Source organism: Elgaria multicarinata, chromosome 2, assembly GCF_023053635.1.
Source record: "Elgaria multicarinata webbii isolate HBS135686 ecotype San Diego chromosome 2, rElgMul1.1.pri, whole genome shotgun sequence".
NCBI classification, from domain to species: Eukaryota; Metazoa; Chordata; class Lepidosauria; order Squamata; family Anguidae; genus Elgaria; species Elgaria multicarinata.
This window is the reverse complement of record NC_086172.1, coordinates 59089443-59107147: the sequence shown is the minus strand read 5'-3', so window position 1 is coordinate 59107147 and position 17705 is coordinate 59089443. Positions and strand designations below refer to the sequence as shown.

The 17705-nt window shown below is 38.3% G+C and overlaps 1 protein-coding gene across 1 annotated transcript in view; it reads right to left on the bottom strand.

Moving 5' to 3' along the window:
• The window catches only part of LRP1B (LDL receptor related protein 1B), a 976641-nt gene that overhangs the window by 159800 nt on the left and 799136 nt on the right, over positions 1–17705 (bottom strand). The window contains exon 41 of the mRNA XM_063116589.1: positions 6763–7134. Within this exon, the coding sequence (XP_062972659.1) occupies positions 6763–7134 (372 nt within the window). The remainder of the gene's footprint in view (positions 1–6762; positions 7135–17705) is intronic.

Below are 17705 nucleotides of genomic sequence, written 5' to 3'. Positions count from 1 at the left end.
CAGCAGGATTGTCCTGTGATGTGAGCCAAGTGTTGCTCAGAGAATCTCCGTTAAAAATAATAAATGAATAACTGTGATGTAACTAGAGGTCCCCCATAAGGCCCTGGCCCTTAGAGCTTTTTCAAGGACTCACTCCAGTTGCCACTACTTACTGATTTATAGAGAGCAGTAGGACTCTCTTCTTTATATACTTAGAATGTCAGGTGACAACTTACAATTCTGCCTAGACAAGAACGTTGGTATTTCTTTAAAAGCATCAGTGTATATTTATTTATTTATTTAACAGGTCAGTGTTCGGAACAAACAGTAACTAATAAATAATAATATAATGCTCTAAAAAATCTGATATCACATATCTGCTTTCAATAGTTTCTATCCCTCATTTCTCATTCACACCCTGCCTCTTATTCTACTCGCTAATTTACCTAACTACCTTTGGCCTCTAATTACTCCCTCTATCTCTGTTCATCTTATCTCAACTCCTTCCTTGACCTCTCTCTAAGTGTCCCTAATCAACATCCTCCAACTGCCACTAGCTCTGGTCTCACTTGGAGCATGTTCCACTGCGATTCTGATTGTTTCCTAGCTCCTTGAATTAAAAAAAATACATCTCAATTTTGCCTCAAACGGTGATCCAGGGACTGCTAATGAAGATCAAATTCACCCACTATTTAGAAAGGATGGAACCTCTAGAAATGCTAACATTGTACCTCTTCCTAATTACAATCTAATCTAAGACTCAAAACAAACATGTAAGGAAAAAGGCAACATCATGAAAATACTTTATTAACCTGAAAACCCAAACAAACAGCATTTATTTATCAACATGCCCTGAGGACAACTCTATTTCCCCTACCGGGACAACTACCCTAGCACAGCAGAACTCTCTCTCTCTTTTCCAGAGTTGCAAATAGTAATAATAATAATAATAATAATAATAATAATAATAATAATAATAATAATACTATTTCTTACCCGCCTCTGCGTTTGGATCAAGGCGGGGAGCAATAAGTATAAAAAACATAAAACTGAATTTAAAACATAGTATACATTATTAAAACATCCTAAAAACATCCTAAAATTCCACTGGATAGGCCTGCCGGAATAGATCAGTCTTTATAGCTTTCTTAAATGCTAAAAGACTAGTAATTTAACGAGTCTCCTCCGGCAGGCCATTCCAGTCTGGGAGCAGCAGAAAAGAAGGTCATCTGGGTAATACTTGTCGGCTTAATTTTGGCAAACAGAAGTAGATTCTTCCCAGAGGACCTGAGTGTGTGGGGCCGATTATACGGGAGAAGGCGATCCCGCAGGTAGCCTGGACCCAAATCATGTAGGGCTTTAAAGGTAATAACCAACCCTTTATACTTCATCCGGAAACTAATTGGCAGCCAGCGAAGAGATTTTAAAACTGGTGTAATGTGGTCCCCCCCTCCCCCAGGTGTACTGGTGACCAACCTGGCTGCCATATTTGAACTAATTGAAGTTTCTGGACTAGGCACAAGGTAGCCCTATGTAGAGTGCATTGCAGAAGTCGAGCCTCGAAGTTACCAGTGTGTGCGCTACTGTCTTTAGGACTTCTAACTCTAGGAAGGGGTGCAGCTGGTGTATCAGCCGAAGTTGATAGAAGGCACACTTCTTTCTTCAGTCTTTTATTCCCTTGAGTTTTCCTCTTCCGTCCTGCAAACTTGTGAGTTCTTGGCTGGTGTCTGCCTTGCATTGGGAGGTGAATTCTCCCTCTTTCCTTTCTACTCCTATTTTCCTGTTGTTTGTTTGTTCTATGTCCTACTGCAACTACCATTCCCCTTCTACCCTTTTTTCCACTTTTTTTTTTCTTCCAAGCCAAAATTATACTGTATAGCTCTGCCACCAACTTAAACCACATCTCATTCTCCCTATCTTTCTCCCTTCTGGAAAAGTTTCATTATTAATTGCTGTCCGAGTTTTCTTTCAATAAAATCCTTTATTTTCTGAAAAGCTCTGACTTGTCTCAATTGCTGCCTCAGTACCAAATGAAGGCACTCAAACTAAACAGTCCAGACTAGACAATCTGAAGATAGCCCATGCTTGGTTCCTTTGTGTTTTGGTTAGTGTGCTAGCAGGACTAGACTTCATCAGGGATCAGGTTGTCCTCAAGTGGAATAGGGCCAAGGTCACACTGGCAAGAGGTTTCTCCTAGCAGATTTTTGAGCTAAAGTCCCCGAAGCATTCTTGATCTAGAAGGGATTACTCCTTGAACACAGAGAAGCACATGTGTTGAGAGACAAATGTCCTGAGCAAGCATGTTATTATAATACCTAATAAACATTTTTATTTATTTATTTTATTTATTATTAATATTAATATTATTAATAATATTTATATGCTACCTTACTTGCAAAAAAAGTGAAAGTCTTTTCACTTATGCCCAGCAAACTGGCCTATATCCTCAAAATCACCTGAATTTTATGGTGCAGTTCTCAGTTAAAAGTCCATACAAAATTTTTAGTTTAGAAGGAAATGCATAAAAAATGTACATTTTAGGGAAAATACATGGGACAAAATGGATTTATGATTGAACATATTTGCAACTTACATAGAAGAGAAATAGAATGAGCAACCACCCCCAACCAGATGTTTGGCAGACTGTGTGGGTTAATTGTTAGACACAGAAAGTAAGGTTATCAGTTGGAAAAATGGAGGAGAGGAGGGAATGGAGGACTTTTCACACCAGCGAAAGTGGACTTCTTCCCGCCTTCTTCCTATGGCAGCCTCTTCAACCCCCTGAAAATGCTACACAGACTGAGCTGTGGTGTGTGTATAGGGGGGGAGGGGAGGAGCTTAATCCCAAAATTGGGCAGAGCCCTTCTACATGTGGAAAGTATGTTCCTCTTGTGGAAGGTACCTTTCCTCTCACAAAAGGCATAGCTTGGATCCAAAACAAAAGGTCAGGGTATCAGATGGGGTGGGATTGGGATTGAAGAGATGTGCACTAGAATGTAAAAATCATGCTTCCCCTATGCTATATACAAATATTTTAGGAGGAGAAAGATGGAAAAGGAAACTCTCCAGAGCCCCTCCCCCAATGTAACTGTAAAATGCATAATTTGGGGATTGTCAGCCAGTTCCCAAAATGAGCCCTGTAGTAACATATAGCATAGCAAGGAAACGCCTCGAGGGTGTGAGAATGAAAACAAACCAACTAACTAATAGAAATACAAGGCTGAATAGTAAGACAGAGCTCCTCTTCCAGGCTGGCTGCATCACTGAACAAGAACTAGAGGATAGGGATGCTTGAGAAATTCAGTCTTTGTGACATTTGTAAAGGAAATACCTGATCCGCATCTCCCAGATAATGTGTGGATCAGAACTTAGTTATTCACGAGCTTTCACAAAGGTTCTAATGAAATTCTTCCCTCAAAAATATATTATGAGAGGACATATATTTAGAAGTGTGTAGTTTGAAGAAAAAAACAAGTTAAAAAACCTAGGCAAATGTAAATTTCCATGAAGATTTAAAACATCACATAGGGTGAGATACATAACATTTTGTTGCAGGTCACACTTCTATATTTCTATTTAATATAGAAATTACTAAGGTATAAGATAGACAAGAAAGGTTCAAACGTTTCTGAAGGTGACCCTTGAGTAGAGCAGTAGATGTACATTAAGAGCACCACCATTTTTTGAAACCACTACTTTTTAAACAATCTACTAACAAGCAATTGATATCACTCTATAGGCATGCATTTAAAAATATACCAAACTGTAGTTTATTCACACATCACATATGTTCTGGCATCTTATTCAGGTTCCTTACATATTACTCTTTTCATTCTTAACAAATACTGGAAAAATAAGACAGCGATAAAAGGAAATTTATCCATTTCCCTACATAACAGTATTAATAGCCTGTTATGTGCTTAACAGTTATAAAATATTTCAACAAAGCACAAGTGAAGCCAACAGGTTCCATTAGCAAAACACCCTTAAAGTATCAACAGTGCCTTTCAGAATTGCATTGGAACAATACAGATGGCCCCTGGCCTCCAGATCTAAAAACAACTACAAAACCTACCATTTGAAAAGCATAATTGCAGTTGCACAGAAGCACTATCCCCAACTGCTTATATCTCACTTTATGATATTTGCTAGTCCCCCTCTCTGCCCCACCCCCCACATTACACCTTTGGCTACTGGAAAGTCTGCAGCATTGGTATGACCATTCAGATTTAGTTTATATTAGTATAGCTCTTGAAGCATGAAAGGAGGTCAGGTCTGTACTAATTTGTTGCCTGACTCTAATCTACCACTTCAGATAATTACTTAGATATAAAATTCAACTGACACATTTTTTAATAGTCCATATCCAGAAAAAAAGACCACCACCAGTACCACCAATTCAAAAGATCACCATATTTTTCCAACTAAAGTTCCTGAAGTTAGACAACAAGATTTCCCCACTCAAAATGGTCATGTACAAAAGACCTTATGGATCACTACTAAGATGTTGTAGCTGATCTCATGTTAAACACACACACACACACACACACACACACACACACACACACTTCCTTGTTTAGTAAGTATTGACCCTATGCCTATACTATGGCATTTAATTTGAAAACGTGGATACAACATACATCATGTTTAACTGAATGTGGTAAGTTAAACTGTTCTTATATTTATTTATGGTGGTAAAGGCTTGTTAGTTACTGATATCCTTGTGAGTTCTAAATCTATTTTCAGTGAACTGGAAACACGTTAGATAATGGGTTGTTTATACACTGTAAATCTACTTTCAGTGAGCTGGAAATGTGTTAGATAATGGGTTGTTTATGAGTTGCAAATCTGTTCAGTGAGCTGAAAATTTGTCAGATAATGGACTGTTTATGAATTCTAAATCAATATTCAGTGAGTTGGAACTGTGTCTGGTAACGGCTTGTATATGAGTAGTAAATCTGTTTCCAGTGAACTGGAAACATACTAGATAATGGTTGTTAGTAAATCTGTATCCAGTGAGCTGAAAACATGTTAGCTAATGTGGTGCTTGTGAGTTGTAAATATATTTTAGTGAACTGGAAACCAGTTTAACAAAAGCTTCCTCATAACTCATGAATGTTGTTTCCATGCACAGAAAATGTTAGATTACAAGTAGGGTTTGGACAACCATTTCGTTTTAGGGATGTGCAAAACACATAAAATAATGGGGTTATTTATTTCCTTTCGTTTTTATACAGCCCCATAGCCGAAGCTCTTTGGGCGGTTTACATATATGTTCATATGTGGGGGTCATGTGCAATTTATTTATCTATTTGAGTGGTAAACCAGTGAAATTGAAATGTAGACCAATAGCATCTTGCATACCATCAATTCTGAGTACTAAGTAATGGTTTGCATGAAATATAGCCATATTGTACTTAGTGGAATGTAGATTCAAAACTGATCTTCTGTCAACTGAAACATGACAGTGAAGACGATAATAATCTCCATTCTTAGCACTTATATAACATTTTAGATTTATCAAAGCGCTTCCCATGCATTATTGTCCTCAATAACAATCATGTAAGGTAGGTCAGTATTAATTCTCCCTCATTGCAGATGGGGGGCGGGGCGGTGGAGGACTGAATCCCAGAAGGACTGGTTTCCCTAAGGCCACTGTTCATGGCTGGAACAAGAATCAAACCAGAGATTCATATATTAGTCTCTCATTCACTATACATTATCACTTGGCTAAGTTAGAAGAAATACACAATATAATGTTTTGATTAATTATGTTGCTTGATTATAACCTGTATTCATGAAACAAAGGTAGAAATGTGGTAATCTAGCAAGCTTACTTTCCTGCATTGAGCAGGGGGTTGGACTCGATGGCCTTATACCCTTCAACTCTATTCTATGATTCTATGAGTAGACTTGTGCTGTTAGTTGGCTACAAGATTTAATCCACTATTTTTCTATTGTCAAAAATGTGGCATAAAATTACACAGTATTATTATATGGCTGTCAAACTCCTCTTCCTTTTTCCAGCCATTTTTGGGACTGCAACTACTTTCCTTGTCAAAATTAAGAATGCTTTAGGAATCTGAGCTGTGTGAATTCCATGTCAAAATGACATGATCCACCCTACTGTTAATGAGGACTACTGTGGACTAGAATTTTGATCGCTGCTGCCTTCTGCAGCTCTCCCTAGTTGAAATCAAGGGTGTCTCCACTGATTTCAATACTAAGGAATTAAAGAGACTGAAGCCCCAGATGGCTGAGAGGTGAAGCTCTCTTCACAGAATCCCTTCCCCCTCAGCTCCCTATGCCACAGCCCACCATTTCCAAGGTCCTCTAACTCTTGAGGGAGCTGTTTTGGGGTGGGGTGGGTTGCCAAGGGGAGGAGGGGACAAGGAAGTCAGAATTCACTAGCCCCTTTATGCACACTTATTTTGATACAATCCATTGAGTTCAATTGGGCTTACTCCCAGGTAAGTAGGTAAAGCATTGCGGTAAATATATATACATTTACATAATACCAATAAATTACTTTTTGGGGGTCCTGAAGAAAGTGCAACAGAATGGCAATGTAATAAACACAAACTACCACTCAGTGTTAAAAAGAAAATGCTAACTTTAATGTTTTCTTCTTTATTCTTATTATGGGAATAGGCTGCTAACAACATAGCCTAAAAAAATTAAATGCACATCCTTAAATTTGCACCCCCCCAAATTAAACCAATTAAAGATACAGTTATTGCAGTTGTGCAATGAGATTGTAGAACAAGAAAAAAGTTTACTTACTTTCAACTATAATTTTTCTGCCAGACCAATCATCTTTAATAAGTTGTATGTTTCCAAAGTGTGCATCACTGAAGAAGATACGGTTAGTACCTCTTCCTTTCTGGCTGTAATCGAAAGCCAGTGCTATTACGTTTTTGAAATAGTCTGGATTTTCATAAGGCTGCACTGGTGAATTTAAATTTGTCTCATCTGAAAGATGTATAGTTTTTAATATTGTTCTTCCCGAATAAAGCAAGTAGCCATCATGTCTCAGGCATGTAACTCCGTCCTCTGCTAAATAGCCATGTGCACAAGCGCATGTTCTCTGCATATTTCCTCGATAGAGGCAAAGTTGTTGACATCCACCATTGTTTTTGGCACAGATGTTGGTTCCTGCAGGGGAAACAATAATAATTCACATTTGTATAACTTAGCATAGCACATTGATTTAATAACCCTTTAATTCACATGTGAAAAATGTTATTGATTCATGCATTTACAGTAATAAACTAATTTTATTTCTGTTAAACAAATTTATGAATTTGTTAAGAAAGAATAGCATGTGTGATAATCAAAGGATTGTGGAAACTTCTGAGTGATCCCTAAGGATTACTCTTAAAAATATATTTCAGCCACATACTTACAAATACATTCTAGAAGATAATATTTTACTATTTTAGATTTTAATTATTATAAGTGTTAGAATAGTTTAGGAAAGTTTAAGACATTTTTCATCTCAACAAATGTACTTGTTAAGCTCTTTAAATGTCAATAGGGCTAATTCCCAAATAAATGTGTTTAGGCTCACTTTAAAAAGTAAATAATAATGTATTATTATTCAATAATTTATGTAGACATTCTATGCTTTGGATTCAAAACTTGCTTTCTACAAATGAAAGGGTTCTTTCCATCCGGTGAAGGCCTTTGATTTAGCAGAGCATTTCCACTAGAAGACTGGGGAGGAGATGACTTTCCCTAACTTCCTCCTCTCCCTGAAGCCCCTTATGTTCCCAAAAATCTGCTCTGGAAGTTGGGGACCCTCTGGAATAGTGTAGTGTGGGAGGTGGCTCTGGGGCCATAGGGGGAGAGGCGAAGCAGCAACAGTTGCCCCTCTATTCCCACCATCAGAAGCATCCTGAGCAGAAGTTAGTTCCTGCTGATGGAAGAAACCTCCGAGTTGCTGCTCTGTTCTGCCCAGTCAAAAACCTACATTGTAATATTTGTTAAACTGCATTTGATAGGAAAAAAATTGACATGTGAAAAACCAACTGTAAAAGCTGTTTTCAAGAATCTCACACTGGTAGTCCAACTAAATGTTAATATCATTGTCAAAACATTTTCTTTCAACTTTTAAGTTTATTGTACATTTCACAGCAGTTATTGCATAGTTTCTTCTTCTGTCTTGGATCAGATCCGGAATTGTCCCTTCTGGCAGGAGCGTACTGTTAGTGGAAGGAGGGAGGTAGCTTTCACCAATTCCCTTTCTCCCGTACACTTCTTTATACCCCACAAAAATCCAAAGCCTTCCATTCACAGAAGACCAATTTAGCATCTAATTCTATATGTTTAATGTTCTGCTTTTCTGTACACTAATAGTTAAAAAGAAAATACTAATAATACTAATAATGATGAAAATATAGAATTTTGATTACAGAGCTATTCATTCACCCAATCCTGATTTGAATAATACAGGTAACTACTGTTCGCTATTAACATTTTGTGTGTATACGTGTATTTGACTGTTCACTATTTTAAAGCAATCTATCAATTACTGTTCAATTTAACAATTTCCATTTCAATGGAAACATCCATTTACATGTCGAAACACATTCCAGTACTTTTGGCACAATGCTAATGGGAGAGAAACCATAGGCACAATTCAAAGAAGTGCTCATCAGTGGTGGTGTAACTATCATATTAATACAAGGTTGCCAAGCTACAACAAACCACAGGCCTATTTTTGAGCTAGATACCCACCACACCCCATAAACTGCTGCCAAGTGTCCATGAAAAAAAGATGAGCTTGTTCTTGTGCCTTTAACACAGCTGCTTGATATGTAGGAATTAGCAGTTGAAACCTTTCATATCACAGAGATAAATATTGTCGCCTTCTAATTCCTGCAAATCAAATAGTTGTTAAAGGACCAGCTACAGGGGGCCAATTCAAAAGATAGCAACCCTAGCCATGATATTTATTCTGACAATGTTTTGTTCCTGGCTGGGAGGTTTTGCAACTGTTCTAGCACGAAAATCTCTCAGCCAAGAATGGGATAGTTGTTCCAGTACAACAACTTGTGAGTATATGGCATCTGATACTAAGGTACGTCTGGGATTTGGTAGGGAACAGATACCTGTGCAATTTGGTGGCGGGAAAGACGGTAAGGTCTTTCAGCAGAACAAAGTGCATTTGTGGATCATACGCCATGTCTCCAGTAACTTTAATTATATGTGGCATTTGTTCTTTGCCAAGCAGATAGATAATTGAGCACAATCCAATGAGCCTCTATATGCACATTGATAGATTTGTACACACTTTTTTCTTGGACACAATCCAAACGAGATAAGCACTTTGAAGCTCTCGATTTAATAGGGATTATTGAGCATATCCTTAATAGTTCTTAACTTTGGATGGATCACCTCTTCCAATAGCAGCTCCTGTGCACCAAGAAGTCTAAAAACACACACCCCAAATTGGTCTGCATTGAAGCATGGAGTGGCTTTTTGAAAATTAAATGCTATCTCACACATGGTCCTTTCCATGCTTTCAGTCTGCACTAATTGTCAAACAAATACTATTGATAAACTTTGAACTTCTAGTTTCCTAGCATGACTTATGTTGATGTCAATTACCTAAGTTTATTTTCTAGCAAGTAAGAACTTGATTGTTTCTTTTAGATGGAAACAAATACATGTACATGCAAACAAATCATATATGTTGGTGTCACAATTAGTCTTTTTACAATAATTAATGTTTTAGTAGGCTAGAAAGGTTAATATCTGCTTTGGAAGGGTGTGTATATGGGGTTATGGCAATACATCTAGAGACATGTATAAAGTGGTGGTGGGGAGGTGCTTCATACTTTGGATCATCTTTCCTTGTCTTAATGCTATTTTACCTGAATTTGATTTACAAATTCAGGCATTCCTATAATTTTCATAATTTTATAATAATTGCATATAGCCTGGGTAACGTACATAGATCATGTAAATGCAAATCTGCTCTTTCATTCCAAGAACTCTTCACTTTACTGATATTAAAGGTATTTTAAATAATGTACTCAGTTAGAATCTCATTAATACTGAAGGGGTGGGTATTGCTACTGGAAGGTCCCGTTGAAGGGTCAGTACATATTAAAGGATAAAACAGGTGTTTTAAGCACAATAAAATTATGCCTATGCTCTCTCCCATCTTGAAAAGCCATAACATCAATGCATTACAACTTTAAACCTATGTTGATTACTTCTATCTTAAAAAAGACTTTTTTTAAAAAAATAGTTGAAATGAGATAGAAAACATTTCAAAATAGTTTCACCTGTTTTTTCCCCTTTGTCTTCCTGGCTCACTGACAGCCCCTCCCAAAGACATTAACCATTTGTAGCCTAATAAAATTTGAAAAATGTATTAAAATCATTCAGATATGATGAATTTGTTTTCAAACTATCAATAATCTAACACTAGAGTGATGTTTCATTTTCCTCCCCTGCCCCCATTATTGTCTCATCTAATACAATCAAGTTTTAGACATAAGTACAGTTTGCTAGAAATTAAACTGCTCAATTGTATAAAGTTCCTCCAAGGAAATAGAAATGAATTCTTACAAACTCTGTCTGGGACACAGATTTTTTTTTAAGGCATAATATGGAAGGGTGATTATTTTTTACATACATTTTGATTTTCAAATACCACTTGCACAAATGTGCGCCTTAACAGCCTATTAAAACAAGCATGTTTTTTAAAAAACAAAAACAAACCAGCATCTAGAGGGTTAGATATGTTAGTCTGCTGCAGCCAAAATAACAAACCATTTTGTAGCACCTTAAAGATTAACAGATTTATTGTGCTATTTAAGGAAATGGGCTACAGACCATGAAAGCTCATGCCACAATAAATCTGTTAAGTCTTTAAAGAGATACAAGATCCTTAGATTTAAAAAAACCCAAAAACATTTACTTGGGGAATGCAAGTAAGAACATATTAAATAAAATGTTAGATTAATATGATAGCCTTTTATTTATGTGTGCTTTATTATGCATAGGGCATGTCTACACCGGCTCTATATCACAGGATCGTTCCGGGATCATTCCTGTGCCACCAAATGCCACACAGGGGATCCTGGGAGCAGGCAGAGACGATCCCTCCATTTTCCTGGGATAACCCTTAGGTGTAGAAAGGGCCATAGTTTTTAATGTTATAAAAAGATATGTAGCAGCTCTCAAAATAATGTGGTATACTGAGTCGTTCCATTCTGTAGTTACCATGAGTACAAAAAGGCAAGGGCTTTTGTGTTCCTGCAGTTGTGTACATATGCACAAATACAGTCCTTAGTTGACAGACGTGAAAGAGAAAGTGCCTGTGTCTAAGAGAGAACTCTAAGGTTTGTGCTTGTCCATTTCCATGTAACACCAGAGGAAAAGATCACCACAGTGTATGATTTGTGAAGTTGTACTGGTTGATAAAAACCCATGTCAAGCTCTTATTTTTTATTTGTTCGTTTGTTGAGTAAGCTAATATAGAAGTTCAGGAGGCTTCACAATTTCCTGTAAGCATATAAGCATCCCCTGTCAAGCATCCCTTTCAAAGTAATGGCACAGTTTGCATGGCACAGCAAACAGGTTTTTTGTTTTTGTTCAGTGGCCTTTGCTAGACCAGGCTATATCCCGGGGTGATACCTGGGATCGTCCCTGTGCATCCAGATGACGCACAGGGGATCCCCGGCTCAGGCAGGGATCAACCCTCCCTGGCCCTGGGATATAGCCCACCCCTTTGGGCCTGCTTTTTCCCACGGTCTTGGGCTGAGTCTGAGACCATGAGCATGTGGCCGGTTTTTGCGGCTTTTCCTGGCTCTGCGCCCATCGGGGGCAGGGTGGGGGGAGTGGGGAAACCCTTTAAAAAAAACCCCACTTACCTTTGCACAAGATCTTTCGTGCTCATCGTCCCCTTTAAAAGTAAAAAAAGTGGCGGGTGTGATGGCTTTCTTCATGAGATCGCCTCGCCTTATGTGTAAACGAGGGTGACATCCCGCGATACTTGCATTGCGGGGTCTCCCCTCATCCGTCGCGGATTTACTGTTAGGTCTAGCAAAGGCCTTTGTAAAATACTGGGTTACTGTAAACAAACCAGCACATTAGTTTACCCAGAATTCCAACTCTGGCTTGTCAAGAGAGAGACAAAAAAGAGTTCCAGATGTCAGACCAAACAACCAAGGGACAGAGCTTCCTTGGGTTGCTTTGCACATCTACTGGCAACAGGAGCAATCGAGCTTTGTGAACTAGCAGAATTCACAGTACCCCAGATTTTTTTTTATTTTTAAAAAACCTGCTTTGTGAACTGGGGCAATGTTTGGCATTTTTAGAGGGTAGTGCTAAGACAATGAACCAATATTGCCCTGACAATCTATTCTTATCCAACAAGTACTGACATAGCTAGAAGTCGGAGATACCAGATCAACTTAGAAAGTTGCACCAGTGGCTCCAGAAGCATACACTGTAAGGTGCAATTGTTCTACTTATGGAAAACAGTCCCTCGTCTTACACAAGTCCTTCCTCCTACTTTACACTGCTAATGCAAGTAGATCACTCACATATTTTGTGTGTGCGCATATAAAGAAGACATCTTTTTAACTGAGAAAACAAAACACCAGGAGGCATTCAAGAGGCAGCTGGACAACCATCTCTCAGGGATGGTTTGGGGTGGATTCCTGAATTGAGCAGGGGGTTGGACTCAATGGCCTTGTAGGCCCCTTGCAACTCTGTGATTCTATGATTCTATGATATAGTGTGTGTTTCTCACTACTCTGCTTGATTTGAAAAATACAAAAGCTGAGAAATGTATTTCCCCCACCATATAGAATAGGGAATCCCAAGAGGCTATATGGAACCAGATTTTGCCAACTGTCCTTACCATTGGTAAATTTGTCTATGGCAAACATAAAGAAATATTAGATTAAGCATTTGTATTAATTTTTCTCTATTTTTCCTAAGTGTTTTAGGTCTATGTATTTCACCAGTCAAGTGTGTCTGCATAATAATAATAATAATAATAATAATAATAATAATAATAATAATAATAATAATAATTTGGATCTCGTATTCCCTCACAAATCTTTCTGAGTGATATCTTGTAAATTTGACTTCATTGGTGGCTTTATAATGTTATACCACCTCACATAACTGTTGTCTAAATAAGTTGAATTTTAGAGACTAAAACAGTGTAAGAGTATGCAATTCATTCTTTCCCTTTGCTAATCCAGTGAGAAAAGGCACTCAGGAATTGGTTAACTCCTGTGCTCCTAGATCAAAGGCAAGGATTAAAATTATCCAATCTCAAGAGAAAAAGAGTTACCCTGCCATGTGTATTGCTTCTGTCTTCTAGTAAGAAAACATACTCCTATGTAATAAAATTAAAGTTTTCTTCATTGTTTTCTTTTTACAGTAGACTCTTGAAATTTCTGGGGAAAAGGTCCATCAATTCCATCCTACCTAACCCACTACAGAGTTTCTACTCCGGAATAGGCACTTTAGAAGCAAACATCATAAAAGAATTTTGGAAAGAGATTCATCACAGTCTTCCTGCCTCAACTAGAATTTCCGTGTAGCAAATATATCATTTCTGTGTGATGGCCAGAGAAACTGTTCATCTAGACACTCAAAATGTGGAATTCGTTAAAAGAGCAGATTTGTTAGGACAGTGGTTTTCCTTCTCTGCTGAGCTTTTCTCTCCTGTCAGGGTTTACCTGGGATTATGCTTACCCTGTTCTGCATGATCTAGGTAAGCCACCTTGCCCTCTGACTTTTTGGGGGGTGGGGAAGGGGATGTTGGCATTGTCTACATTTTTGTTTGAATCTCGTTTAGACACATACTGCTACAAATACACACATGAGAGGCCAAGAGGCATTAAGTCAATAATCCTGGAATTAATGCACTGAAAAGAAAGCACGAACTGCATGCATATAGAATGTAAACAATATATTCAGGTTTATATGGCCAGCTGGCTATCCATACATTTTAAAAGCCACGTGGTGGCTGTGTTGTGCTGCAGCGTCAGTTACACGACACAGCAGCCATCTCACAGCCACTGCGGGGCTTTCCCATGAAGCTGTGGACTGGAAAAGTTGGGGACTTACCCCAGTTTTTCCTGCCAGAGTGAAATCACTATGACACTTCCTCCATCTCTCCTTGCTCCAGCATTGTTCTGGGGCATTCCTGGGTGGAAGGTGACCTCTGATTGGTCGCCGAAAGCTGGGAAGGGGCAGGGGGTCAGCCTGGCGAGCTGAATGGCTGCTGGGATGCCCATACTACCTCCTCGAGTGAGGATTACTCGCCACCCCCCCGGAGCAGCGGGGTTTGGCGGCAGAGCAGTGCCAGTGCGGTGCCATCAATTCAAAACCTTTGGAGCCTAATGGAGGAAAAGTCTTCTCCATCAGGGATTTATTTTATTCCATTCCATTTTATATTTTATTTTGTAGGCAGTCCCTGAGGCCCAGTCCCCGATGGCTGCTGTCTCTAGTATACTTACTTTGTCTGGCTTAGCCCAAGCACCTCTATGGCCCCTACAGCATTGGAGCCAGTAGGATGATTTGGAACCTAGTCCAGTGCCATGGGAAGCTCGGGGCTTGGGAGCTCAGCTCTGCCTAGTTTCCCATCTGATTGGAGGCCAAAGGAGATTATAGTACCTATCAGCTACAGCTTCAAGACACAGCCTTGAGGTAAGTGTCTCATTTACAGTCTGAGATTGTGAGAACCAATCAGAAGGAGGACTCCACAGGAGGAATTTTTTCCAGTTCACAGTGCCAACTGAACAAGGTAGAACACAAATGCCCTCTTAAAAGTAGTGCTCGCTTACATGCCAGATTCCCTTGTCAGGAAAGGTTGTTAAAAGGGGGCTTTAGCAGCCTTTCCCCTATATTTAAGTTGGTTGGTTCAGAGGTTGAAATGCCTTTGCTGAAAAAGTCTTAACTGACCTGAATATTTTCTTGCCTGGACTTTTTATAAATTATTGTCTGTCTTGAAGCCTGCTTTGTTAAAGACTCTGACTGGGAATAAAAATATTGCTGGGATTTGAACGCTGACTCTGACTCAAGTGTGGATTCTAGCCTTGGAACTTTCTCATAAACAAAGTAATGTGCCAATAGCCTCCGCCTAGGCTATTTGATTTATTGGGGTCTATAAACACTGTAAGATTTGTCTCAAAATGTTGTTTCACTGCAACTGATATACCATTTCTACTGCGTTCTATATTATGGCTGCTCCAATCTAAGTGTTTTGTCGATGTATGCATTCATCTGGGCCTCTCACAGTACACATGTCTGGGAATCACTTCAAAACTGACAAGGAAGTCTCAGTCAAAGCCTTCGTTGATAAGAGGGTAGTCCAACTGCTTACCTACACAAATAGGTGCTAGACAAATGGGACTGGAGTTCTTCTGTTTCTCTTGACTGCATTTCGACATTACATTCCATAATAAGAAAATTGGACTCACATACCTACAGTTGAACATATGAAGTAGTCTTAAACCAGGACTCATGTTCACTCCCAGTCCCAGAGTATCCCCAAGCTATAAACTTGTTCCTTCAGCAAGAGCGTGACTCCATCTAGACCCAGCTAGACAACCTTTCCCTATCCAACTGGTCAGCTGAATCTGCCACTAACATCAATTTTGTCTGTTTTGGATAAAGCTTTAGTTTCTTTACCCTAATTTAGTCCATTATCATTACCAGAAATGAATTCAGCACACCAAGTTCCAGTGAAAAGGAAAAACAGATACGGATATCAGCAGCAGCATGTTGATGACACCACACCTCCAGAATAATTCACTTAGTGCTTTAATTTATATGTTAAAAACCATGAGAGACAAAGCTGAACAACTCAACAGGACTTTCTCATTGAGAGAAACAATATTCTCCCACCACAACCTTTTAGAATATAATCTCCATCACAAAAGAACTGCCACAATATCCTGGGGGTTGCTTAGATATTTCAGGGCCTCCCAGGGTTGTCTCTTTTACTTATCTGCTCTTACTTTAAGTTATTCCCACCTCCAACTTTATTGTTTGATTTCTGACAACATTGCCATTAGAGGCATGTAACCATCTTCAAAGAGTTCCATGGCTTCTAAAGCAGAGGGGATGAATTCAAAGTTTTCAGTTGAAAATTGTGTTTGAAATGTATGTTGTGAGGAGGGGATAGAATTTGAAGGGTGAAGAAATTGGTCGGCATTGTTGTGATATTATTATTATTATTATTATTATTATTATTATTATTATTATTATTGTGGTGGAAGAAATCTTCAAATTTTGCATGAAGGCTACCTTTGTGGTGGCTGTGGTACATTCTTAATGGCAGCTGCAGTAGAGGTTCTCTTACCAACTTCCTCCTGGAAATTATCATTATTTCCTCCCAGAATGTCCCAGATATAGCATTGTACTGGGGCAACCCGGTGAAAAATGGCAGCCACACTGATCAATGCCATTATCTTCTGGCAGCCACAATTTCTGCCCCAAAACATCTTGTTTGGCAATACCTCTGACCCATTCATAGTTTTTACAATGCAGTCCTTTTTTCCAACAGATCTAGTTGTCATATTCTACTCCCCATCTTTGTATGGTGCAACTTTCCAGCCCCTTGTCAGCATAAGAGAAGTAAGATCTCTGTCTTGTATAAGGATGTGTTTCTTTATATATAGAAAAGAGGGCTAATAAAGAGATTGTGGTAATCTGTTGTTATATCATGTCTGATATTGCACTAAATATATTTATTCAAATCATTTGCACAAATTTACATTCCGACTAAATGTGTATTGAGGTTCCCCTAGTCTGACATTCCGTCCAATGCAATAAGGATAGTTCATTTTTTATAAGATGTAGCCCTACTTGAGAAAGGCGGAATCTATATGTAAGTTGAAGCATTGCTTCCCTAATACCAGCTGATAGGGTTTTTTAAGTTGGACCACATCCATATTGAACTTGCTTCTAGAATTGCCACTCGTAGATCAGCTTACTTTAAACACTGCATTCTGAAATTGGAGCATACGAGTGCTGTATTCCTCACATGAATTCACAGTAGGTAATTTTTTTCCTGTTTCTGCCCATATCTAATATTCAGTAACTTTGGTTTTCATGACATGCTTTGTTTGTATCTTGTCCTACTTGTCAGAAATATTTAGAAATTATATTATATGCAAAATTTGACTATCTTTGTTTCATTTTTTAAAATGCCCAATTTTTCATTTATTTAGACCTTTTTATCATGTTTGCAAGAAACATTTTGTTGGTCTGCATATCAAGTACAGAAAGTATATAACTTTCAGAAATATGTATTGTCTTCCTTCTCCTTGTTATTATTATTATTAGTAGTAGTAGTAGAGGTAAGTCCATGAGCCCCAACTGATGGATTGGGTTCTCAGTTTCATAGGTATGTGAGCGTCTTTAATTTAAACTTTGGTTTAAACATAGTGTGCTAACACTCACTATTTCTTGTTTCTTGTAATTCAGCACACTGCAAAGTACCTCTTTTATCTGACGTTGGCCTGAATCATATAAAATCGGTCAGTAACATTCTGCTAACTTTTGCTTTAACATATTTAAAAATTCAAGGGATTATTTTCTTTAATAGTGCAACAACATTAATGAGATGAGTCTTTGTTTTAAATAATTTAGTTGCTATTTAGCTATTCTTGAAAATGTTAAATAATAACAACCAGTAGAAGAAGCTGTGACTCCCCGTTCCGTGACTTATATCCTTCTGG